The 11,576-nt window shown below is 45.7% G+C and overlaps 1 protein-coding gene across 3 annotated transcripts in view; it reads left to right on the top strand.

Annotated features, from left to right (window-relative positions):
• The first annotated feature begins 2,524 nt into the window (after nucleotides 1–2,524).
• The window catches only part of LOC116806990 (microtubule-associated protein 1B), a 102,468-nt gene continuing 93,416 nt past the window's right edge, over nucleotides 2,525–11,576 (top strand). For all 3 annotated transcript variants that reach the window (XM_072923073.1, XM_032744792.3, XM_072923072.1), the window contains exon 1: nucleotides 2,525–3,160. In XM_072923073.1, the coding sequence (XP_072779174.1) occupies nucleotides 2,980–3,160 (181 nt within the window). In that variant the 5' untranslated portion in view covers nucleotides 2,525–2,979. The remainder of the gene's footprint in view (nucleotides 3,161–11,576) is intronic.

Here is an 11,576-nt window from a genome sequence, read left to right as displayed (position 1 = left end):
CTTTCCTGCATCCACCAGGTGGGACACCTGGTCATAAAAGGAGACCACTTTGTTCAAACATGACCTACCCCTCACAAACCCATGCTGGCTGGGTCTGATACCCTGACCATCCTGTAAGTGCTGCGTGGTGACACTCAATATAAACTGTTCCATTACTGGGTACTAAGGTCAGGCTAACTGGCCTGTAATTACCAGGATCCTCCTTCCCACACGTTTTGTGAATGGGCATCACACTGGCCAGATTCCAGTCATCTTGAACTTCACCAGTGAGCCAGGACTGTTGGTACATGAGGGAGAGCAGCTTTGCAAGCTCATCTGTCATCTCCCTCATCACCCGGGGATGGATCCCATCTGGGCCCATAGATTTATAAACATCCAAGCAGCTCAGCAGTTCTCTGACTGCCTCCTCCTAGATAACAGGGGGACCATTCTGCTCCCTGACACCATCTACCAACCCAGGAGGACAGTTGTCCTGAGGACAACCCATCTTCTCACTAAAGACTGAGGCAAAGAAGGCATTAAGCACTTCCGCCTTCTCATCTGCAGTTACAAAGTTCCCTCCTGCATCCAATAGAGAACAAAGGTTGGTCTTACCCTTCCTTTTACCACTGATATATTTGCAAAAACGTTTTTTATTATCCTTTACAAAAGTTGCCAAATTAAGTTCAAACTGAGCTTTGGCGCCTCTAATTTTTTTCCTACGTGCCCTAGCAACCCTCTTAAATACTTCCTGAGAAGTCAAATCAGAAAACAAACTTTCTAAAAAATATTAAAAGTGGTAACATAAAGAGCAGTTCTTTAATGAAAGCTTTCAAATGCACAAATTATAGCTATGCTTACCCGCAGCATTGGATTTTCACAATTTTTATAAATTTAAGCAATTAGTATATCTAGCAAGTATATCCAATAGGAGACCAGTTGTCCTAGTAACCCACCCTTGGACCTGCCCCATTGGAATCCCTCCAAGGGGTTCTTAGCCCTATATTTTGTTATGTGCGCCAAATGCTGATGCAAAACAGGATGTCCTTGTTAGAAATTCTTTTCTTGGAAATAAGAGTAAATAGAATTTCAAGTGTGACATGTGAGAAAGGGTAACTACTGTTCCAAAGTGTAAGAAAGTGCTAGAAATCATACAGCTATATATTAAAAATCTACAAATCTACAAATATATGAAAAAGCTAAAAATCTTCAGGCATCCATATAAACAAGATGCTTACTGTAAACCAGTGCCTGGCGTCTGTCAGTAAAGTGAGAAGAACATCTTAGAAAGGCTGATTTATCTCAGACTGCCCTATCCCATTTTAGAGGAGGATAAAAAACTTTTAGGAGGTGATTGAATTTCTCTTCAATGGGTTTCTGAGTATTGGGGAGCAGATATCTAACTTCTACATGGTAATCAAGAGGAATCAAGCTTTTGTTTTGGTAATTGTAGATATTTTCTGATACCAGTTCTCCCTGGAATTGCTTGAGCGCAGTCAAAATTAGTTACACAAAACCCTTTGAACTTCTGGAGCCTTCAGAGTATGGGTATAAGCATCTTGTCCAGAAACAGTACTTTTCTGGCATGTCATATATCTATATCTATACCTGAACGTGCAGAAAACTTATGTTTTCAGTATCTTATTAAGTGAACTGCTTTAAAACAAAACAAAAAAGGTAACAAGAATATTTAGATTGCCAGTAGGGAGGGAGGGAAATACGGCTAAAATTTTGCTGCATTGCCACAAGAAAGATGCAGGAGACTGGACTCCTGGCTGTGAAAAAAAACAGTCACTTGGTTTTTAAATTTTTAAAAGTTTAATAATAATAAAATGGTTCTAAAAATAGTAATATAATTAGAGTAATAAAATTTAGAGTTAGGACAATTACAAGACAATAAAAAGCAAAGAATTACGAATGTCCGAATGTTTTTGGGCACTAAGCTGCCAAAAACATGCCTTGTGAACAAAGGAATAACTCTTAAAAGCAATAGCCTGGTGCATATTCATATATCCCATACATGATGCATAAATTCCTTGCAAATTAAGAACTTTTCTGGTTCTTGTCAACTTCTTTCCCTTAATCCTGGTGGTTCCATAAAGACAGAGAGAAGGTGGAAGAATGTTTGTCTTTTCTGATAAGGAGGCAGTAACTCTTAATGGGCCCTTTTGCTGTTATCTCTGTGCGAAGAATTTCTTGATTATCTCATCTCTTTCTTGAGCTAGTTACAAAGCATCTTACATAGCATAGTTTCTATTTTAACATTGTGTTATAACCCAAGAAGATATTTAACACACTACTTAAGAGAATTAATACAGCATAATTTTCTAACATTACACATATAATATTCATTGTAATATTTGCGAAAAGCCAATCATAAAGTATGCATTTTTCACATTGGCCTTGCACAGTGGAGCTGCTTTTTTTCATCCAGCATCAGGGTTGCAGCTGGAGCCTCATGGCACGGCCATGATGCTTCAAGGCTGAGATCCTGGGAGAGCCTCGGGGAGTAGGAGATGGCCAAAAGAGCAGTGAGGGTCTGGTAAAACAGGGTAAGACAGCAGGAGGGCAAAGGAGAAGGTTGTATATATGAGGGACGACGGACCTGCGCCGGCCAGGGGAGCACAGGCGGAGCGGTCACGTGGAAGGTCGGGCTGCACCTCAAGGCCACCCTTGCGGCGGCCCCTCGGGAAACTGTTCTCCCCCCTGCGTTTTTCCTGTTTCCGTTGGCCGCCGCGGGGAGCATTTGCCACAGATGACATCAGCTGTGCATGCTGGAGAAGTGGCTGTGCGGGGATGCGCCGGCTCCCTCCCCCCGCCCCTTTTCCTGCTCCTTCTCCTCCTCCTCCTCGCCAGGTCCCTGCCCCACACCGTCTCCATATAAAAGCGCCGCCGCCTCCCCATCCATCCTCACTCCCTGCCTCCTGCGCAGCAGCTGCGGAGCGATCTATCTCCCCCTAGCACCCCGGAGCCGCGGGACGGAGGAGTGAGGCGCCCGCGATGGCCACCGTGGTGGTGGTGGAAATGGATTCAGAAGCCTCCTGTAGCATCCCCAACCCCACCTCCCTCTCGCCCAGCCTTTCGCACCGCTTCCTGGACAGTAAATTTTACCTGCTGGTGGTCCTTGGCGAGCTGGTGACAGAAGAGCATCTGCGGCGGGCTATCGCCAACATCGAGCGAGGTGAGACGACGGGGAGCGGTGCCGACGCAAGCAGCGCCGGAGCCCCCACCCCGCAGACACCTTTCCCTCAGAGGGCAGGCAGTCGCTCCCCGTTTTCTTCCCCTCCCGCGCGGGACCAGCGGGGGCGCTGACCGGGTTCGGCCGGTGAGGTGGGGGGGCCTGGACGCTCCTTGCTTATGATCGGAACGACACACGCTGGGCACAGATACATAAGCTGCGAAGTCTAGGTCTCTGGTTTCTTCTTTTTATGGCACGAGGGGCTCTTCATCCCATCTGCGCGCACACCCCTCCCGTCCTACCGGACTCGGAACCCCTCCGTTGGGTGCGAGCGCCGGGAAGCCGCCCGCGGCGGTCAGCGACTGAGGGCCGGTCCCTGTGCGGCGTCTGGAGGCGGCGGCGACGACGGCGGCTCCCTGCCGCCGCCCGCACAAAGATCCGCAGTCGGCTCAACGTGTACTGCGCCCCACTGTTCATTCCCAGGAGCGTCTAGCGAGCCGTGGGCAAAGGCGGCAAGCCTCCTCCTCACCACTGTTGGGGTGGAGGGGCTGCGGCAGTGACCTAGCGCCGCCGAGACCTTCTGCCCGGAGACAGTGGCGGGGTGGGCGTGGCGCAGTACGCACTGCGGTCCCTATGGCAGCCCGGAGCTGACAAAGGGCGTCCGCGCCTCCAAAAAAATCGGAGCTGGAACCGGGGCGGGGGCGGGGGGAGAGGGCGCGTTTGGCGTTTCCCTCGGTTCCTCAGCAAACCCCTGGTTCCCCACCGCGAAACCAAATCAGCGGGATTCAGGGCGTTTTCCTTCTCAGTGGTAAAGATCCCTGAGCAGGAATGCGGTTGTGCCTATTGTGTCTAACTTTCGGCTACCAGACTTTTCTCCTGGCTGGAGAATTTTTCAGGACCTAGGCTCTATATGCACGTAGATATTTCAAAACCGAAAAAGATATGGGTAATAGGGCTAATACCTGAGTGATCAGCCTCATTATTGTCCAGCTACAGGATGCTATGACTCACTGTTTATTTGTCCTTAAGACAGCAATACAGGAAGGTATCGCTAGTGAAATAACAATATTATAACTTCTCCATGTGGTTTCTGATACAATAAATTGCAGTATACATGGAGAGGGGAACAAAGCCCTGTTGCCATAATATTGGCATGAAGCGCAAAGAAAATTATTGCTGGACTCTGTAGTTTGTTAAATTCAATTGATAAATGATTTTGTAACATATTTTTGTTCTGGACTGGTGGAAACAGAAATATCAGAAACCTGTCATTGTTAGGAGAAGAGGGACCTTGGAATGGGGACTTGGTAGCAGCCTTGTCTTATAGGTGTGGTTCAGCAGTCCAGCTAGGACTTGATTTGTCTCTATTGTTTTCTCAACTATTGTTGCTTTAGTTGGCAATTTCTCTTAATTATTTTTTCATAACTGTTTGTCGTAAAAAGCTCTCTCATCACTGCTAACCAGCTTCACTGTGGCCTGTGTATCTTTATTGCTACCATTGTCTTCTAGGGACAACTACTGAGTCAGATGCTTTGTCATTCAGAGCCTCTTCAGCACTGCACTTGGCTAATGCTATCTTAAGTTTTGGTTGTGCCAGAAGTATATTGGCTTCATTTATTTACATTTTTGTCCACTTGCTCTATACATTTTAATACTTATGCCCTCAAAACATTTGATGTCATCTTTCTCTGAAAAAATGCTCTTCAGTTTCTTCATGACACTCTTCTATTAGTCTCTTCTATTGTACAGTTGCTGCTATATAACTCTGTTGCCTCTTCCCTCTGTTGCCTCTGTCTACCTCTTGCCACCTGCAGTTTTAGATCTTCAGAGGGAATGCTTTTGCCTTTTTATTCATCATTTTGGGTTAGAAGTCACCTCACTGTTCCTGGTGTCAGACAATCTGATTGAAATTTTGCCTGCCAAGAAAAAACCTTGATCGAATTTTGAGGTGCATTGTTCTGGATGAGTATACTAGGAGTCTGAAGCTCTATGTGAGGTCAATATGATATTGGCTAATCTATTTCTTATGGAAAAATATGCTGTAGTCTGGAAAAAATGGCTTCTTTCAACCTTTATTCTCAAGATAGCCTTAGGGCTCTTGATAGCTCTGCCTCACTGTCTTCTCTGGTGCATCTCCTAAGTACCATCACTGAAAAGTGTGTATTCATGCACTGAACTGCAGTACATGTCAAAGAAAACATCTGCTGATAACACATCAGTGGTGTGATACTATGCAACCTGGTGGAATGCAGAGTCATTTCTCAACATATCATGAAGAGGGGAATGGTATGGTGGGCTGCATTTCCAGTAATTACACTTAGGATGTCACTTTACTAAGGGGGAAATCCTCCAACCCATTGTCCATCAAAAAAGGAGGGAGCAAAGACAAAACTTCTAGATTTTTCCACTCATTTGGCAGATGCCACTGGGTGTGCTCTGTCTGCTGTCTGATAAGTCCTGTGTCTAGTGGCATTGCACTCCTAAGCCTGCAGAAATAGCTCCAGTTCAGTCATACTTCCAGTAGTTACTTCCATGCTTTTAATGATATACATAATTGGCTTGATCTTGGATTTTAGTTCCAGAATTGCCTCTGTTCTACCCAAACCTGATTTGATATATAATACATTATACTACATTATAATGTAGGTCCAGATTTTTTTGCATCCAGAATGCTGAATCATACAGCTGCAGATTTGGGATATTCTATTCAAATCCCAACTTCAGCTTCTAGGACTATTGTGTGCATGGTATATCTAGGCTTTTTCTTTTTGGACATTTTGGAAATTACTTGGCTCATCAGTCTATGTCTAATCAGAATCTTATCCCTACTGCAAATTAGGATTGATGACAAAATCAGCTAGGGATGGGTGGTAGACAGATTCTATAATTAGTATCATGAAGTGGTTTGACCTTATCTGGACGCCAAGTGTCCATCTAAGCCACTCTATCACTCCTCTCCTCAAGAGGACAGGGAAGTGAAAATATAATGAAAGGCTTGTGGGTTGAGATAAGGACAGGGAGAGATCACTCACCAATTACCGTCACAGGCAAAACAGACCTGACTTGGGAAAATTAATTGAATTTATTACAAATCAAATCAGGGTAGGATAATGAGAAGTAAACCCAATTCTTAAAAAAACACCTTCCCCCCACCCCTCCCTTCTTCCTGGGTTTTAACTTTATGCCCGATTTTCTACCTCCTTCTCACCGGTGGCACAAGGGGATGGGGAATGGTTGTTTCTGCCACTCCCTCCTCAGGGTGAGGACTCCTTCCCCTGCTCCAGCGTGGGCATCTCCCTCCACGGGTGTACGGATTCTACCTGGGGCCTGCTCCAGCACTGTCTCCCCATGGGGTCACAGCCTACTTCAGGGCACATCCACCTGCTCTGGTGTGGGGTTGTCCAAAGGATGCATGTGGATATCTGCTCCACTCAACCATGGGCTGCAGGGGGACAGCTGCTTCACCATGATCTACATCATATGCTGCAGGGCAATCTCTGCTCTGGTGGCTAGAGCACCTCCTTCACTAACCTTGGTGCCTGCATAATTGCTTCTCTCACATATTTTCACTCCTTTCTGGCTGCAATAACTTTCCCCCCCCCCTTCTTATATATGCTATCACAGAGGTGTTATTACTGCCACTGATGGTCTTGGACTTGGTTCATCTTGGAGCCAGCTGGTGTTGGCTTCACTGGACATAGAAAAGGCTTCTGACAGTTTCTTGGAGAAGCCATCCCATAGCTCCCCCACTACCAAAACCTTGACATGCAAACCCATGTTACAAACTGGTTTAACACAGAAGAGCAAAGGAAACTAAGCTTCTGTGAATAAAACGGATCAGACTCAGAAAGGTTTGAAATATACACAAAAAAAAAGATTAAAACCAAACGAGGTTAGATGTTGGTGCCAAAAAATTGATATATGTTATTTAATAGTAAAAGAGGCAAAGAGAAAGAAAGAGAAAAGAAAGAAAGAAGGAAATAGAAAAAGAAGTGTGTGTGGGGGGGTAGGGGGACAGGGAGAGGGTTACATGGGTTAGGTAGAAACATCACCCATCCAAGGAGTCCCAATGACATCTCATGGCTTCCCTCCATCTGGTCTTCTTAGTGGTGAAGGTCCTCTGCTGCCGTGCTATGCCACACCATGACACGCCAAAAAGTATAGAATCCAGTGAATTACTAGATGTTTGGGCCAGGTGGGAATGCCCAGGTCTCTCCCTTGCAGGGGGCCAGTTTGACACTGTCCCTTGCAACACTGTGAATCTGTTGCATCATGTTGCAGTGATTTGGTGCAGGGTCTGGGGACCCTTTTGGGGGGAGGGCCTTTGATGGGACATGACACTCCTCTGCTGTGGATAAGCTTTTCCCAGGGTGAAGGAGCCCCTGCAGCTGGGCTCCTCTGCACAGTGGAGGATGGGCTTTCCCTGCCTCTGACCAGAAGCTTTTTCACCACAAACCCAAAGCCTCTCTTCCCCGCCCCCCCCCCCCCACCTTTTGGTGTGAGGGTCTGTTGAGTCTGGCAGCTGATAGCCCTGAGGCTATGGTCTCCACCCCAAAGGTGCTAAGCTTGATCCCTCTGTGAATGTATTTCTTCTCTCCTCATACCTGAATTTACTTTATATTATTTCTATCAGGGAGCAGTCCAGGGCCTCAGTCAGAAGGCCGATTCAGGGTGTGGTAGTCTTCTCTGCAGCTTTTGTACAGTTTTGTTATAATAGGCATAGGTCCTTCATGAAGATGCTTAAGGCATAAATTATAACATCCAGTCTCCCAATAACCCAGTAACCAATATATAGCACTGCTGAATCATAGTCTATATTGCTTAATTGATCTCTAGAAAGTTTCGTAGCCTCCCCACACAAGCCTGCTGTCAGAGGCCAGTGAGCTATCTTCTAGTTTCTTGAAGTTCAGCACCTTGTTGGGAGGAAAGGGTTAAAAGTGGAAGAATGGTGAGGAGATGGTAGATTCTCTCAAGTCACCTTGCAGCTGGGAATGTCAAGGCCTGGACAATAAGTGTGGCAAACCCCAAATATTATGCCTACTGCTGTTTATCCTCTCTGTAGTAATAACATGGGTATTTGGAGAGACTTGGAGGCACTGTCATGGACATTCTTGAGCTCCCTGTTTTAGGAGAGAGATCAATTCTCAGAGATAATAAAAAGCACATGCATGGGCCCTTGATAAATTGGTGCAAACAGCAGGCTTGCCACCTGTCAGAATGGACTGAGCCTAATGGTGGCTGCATTCCCACTTGTGTGTCTCTAACTGGATGTTTCTTCAGGATCCTCCAGTTAGCCAGGTAATTAAATAAATTTATTCTTTGCATTTCAGCTGTGGTTTTGTGGTCGTTCTTCTGGGCACCTGCCTGTGTCGATTCACACAAACTTCTTTTCAATGTACTTCGGCTTTGTGATCAATGTCAGTTTACTAGTCATAGTTTTCATATGCACTTTACATGTGTGGTATTATATCATCATTACTTTCTTGCTCTCAGAAATTTCCAAGACCTGGAAAAAGTTAAAGCCTGCTGAGCTCTATTTGTCTGACAAGACTACACTCCAAAAATGCACCATATGGCCAAGAGATTTTTGAGAAATGAAGATAAGGAGACTTACAGAAGACTCTCACTGCTTGTGCCTGTGAACAATGATGCATATATTCAGGAAGTGGAGGTGGCCGGTTATAGTTCAGTTATTTTTCTCTTGAGTGGTTATGAAACACACAGGTGATACTTTATTTCCAAAATTGTTTCGTTTCAAATGGCAGCTGCTTAATAGTTGGTAGCGTGTCACAGTAAGAAGCATGGTCCTTCCTTGACTGGGATGCTGACAAGGGAAAGCCCTGGATGAATTACCTCTGAAGAGTCTTCAGGCTCTTGAAATGCAAAGGTTCACCTACGCAGAGCTGCAATGGGAAACCATCAGCACAAATCTGGCTTCTCTGCTCTTCCCCCTCTTTCTCCTTCTCTACCTTCAGCCCTACAACAGGGTTTCTGACAGTGCAAGACTTGACGTTTCTGCTGCCTTGAAAGATAATATATTGCATGAGAGGCAGTGCTGACAATAAGGTTTGCAGCCTGAAATCCTGACAAGTTATGAGAAGAAATATTGGTGCTAGTCTTATGGTAAGGGGTTGACACACAGATCTTCAAGCATTTCTGTTTCCCAAAGGTACCAAAACTCAGTAATTTAACTAAAAAATTTAATGTAAACACATGCTCAGGAATGTGGGGAGAAGTCACTAGACAATTCCTCACATGCAATCCCTTATGCATTTGCCAGCTAATTTGTGTATGTTTAATGACATTACTTTAGGGGAAAAAGAAAAAAATCACTATAATGTTGGTGTTGAAAATTACTGCAGTGCTTGGATTTACCAGTAGTGAAACTGCTCATTATTTTCAAAACAAAGCAAGAAAAATATAGAAAAAAAAATCATAGAATCATAGAATGGTTTGGGTTTGAAGGGACCTTAAAGATCATCTAGTTCCAACCCCCCTGCCATGGACAGGGACACCTTCTACTAGACCAGGTTGCTCAGAGCTCCATCCAAACTGGCCTCTCTTATAGCCAGGTCTTATCAGAACCTTCTCTTTTCCAGGCTGAACAACTCTAACTCTCAGTCTTTCCTCACAGGAGAGGTGCTCCAGCCCTCTGATCATCTTCATGGCCTTCTCTGGACCCAGTCCAACAGGACCTTCTTATGTTGGGGGCCCTAGAGCGGGACACAGTAAACCAGGTGGAGGTCTCATAAGAGCTGAGCAGAAGGGGAGAATCACCTCCCTTGACCTTTTGGTCATGCTTCTTTTGATGCAGCCCAGGATGCGGTTGGTTTTCTGGGCTGCAAGCGCACATTATTTGACCATGTCAAGCTTAGAATCATATCAGGGATCTCTGACCCAGGAGACCAGGGTAAAGGAATCTAGATGGTAGTAGTCAATGGCTCAGAGTGCTGTGCCTTGGGGTTCCGTATTGGGACCAGTGTTATTTAATATCTTCCTTAATGACATAGACAAAGGCATCAAGTATACCCTCAGCAAATTTGCTGATGACACCAAGCTGAGTGGTGCGGTTCACACCTGAAGGACAAGATGTCATCCAGAGGGACTTGGACAAGCACAAGAAGCAGGCCCATGGGAATCTCATGAGGTTTAACAAGACCAAGTGCAAGGTGCTGTACCCAGGTCAGGGCAGACCCTGCGACTAATACAGGCTGGGGGATGAACAGATTGAGAGCAGTCCTGCTGAGGACTTGGGAGGTGCTGGTGAATGAGAGGCTGGACATGAGCCAACAGTGTGTGCTCATAGCCCAGAAAGCAAATTGTATCCTGGGCTGCATCCAAAGCAGCATGGATAGCAGGTTAAGGGACTTGATTCTGCCCCTCTGCTCTCATGAGACGCCACCTGGAGTACTGCATCCAGCTCTGGGGTGCCCAGTACAGGAAGGACATCGACCTGTTGGAGTGAGTCCAGAGGACAAGCACCAAGATGATAAGAGGTATGGAGCACCTTTCTGTCACCCTGATTCTTGAGTTTTTCTAAAGCCTTCTGAGTTTACATTCTATTGGGAAACTTTCCCACACAGTTTCTGTAAATAACGTGTTGTTTTGCATTCCTTCATGGGGGTGGAGAGACTTGATATACTAGTGGTTTGTCCAATGTCTTTGGAGAGGTGGCCCATTCACTCTCCAATCCACTGTCACCTTTAGAAAAGTATAAAAGTTAGAGTCAGAAAATAAACTTTCTCTTTTACCTTACAAAGTAGCAAGTAGCTCGCGTTGTGCTTTCTCATGTCCTATAGCGACACCTTTCCTACAAGGAAAGGCTGAGAGAATTTGGATTGTTCAGCCCAGAAAAGAGGAGGCTTCAGGGTGACCTAATTGTGCCCTTACAGTACCTGAAGGGAGCCTACAAGAAAGATTGAGAGAGACTATTTACAAGAGCATGGAGTGACAGGACAATAAGGCACTGGAACAGGCTGCCCAAAGAAGTTGTGGATGCCACATCTCTGGAGGCCAGGCTAGATGGAGCTCTGATCAACCTGGTCTAGTGGAAGGTGTCCCTGCCTATTGCAGAGGGCTTGGAACTAGATGATCTTTAAGGTCCCTTCCAATCCAAACCATTCTGTGATTCTGTGAATCTTGGAAGAAAGACTCTTGGGTCAAGGGGGATTTGATTAGAGAACACTTATGCAAGCTTGTCATCCACAACTCCATGGGCCCTGACAGGATGCATCTACAAGTGCTGAGAGAGCTGGTGGATCCCATAGCTAGGACATTCACAATCATATTTGAAAGGTCATGACGATCAGGAGAAGTGCCTGAGGACTGAAAGAAAGCAAATGTCACCCCTGTCTTCAAAAAGGGCAAGAAAGAGTACCCACAGAACTACCGGCCAGTCAGCCTCACATCGATCCCTGGA

Source organism: Taeniopygia guttata, chromosome W (assembly GCF_048771995.1).
Source record: "Taeniopygia guttata chromosome W, bTaeGut7.mat, whole genome shotgun sequence".
In the NCBI taxonomy this organism is placed as follows: domain Eukaryota; kingdom Metazoa; phylum Chordata; class Aves; order Passeriformes; family Estrildidae; genus Taeniopygia; species Taeniopygia guttata.
This window is presented reverse-complemented; position numbering and strand designations above follow the sequence as displayed.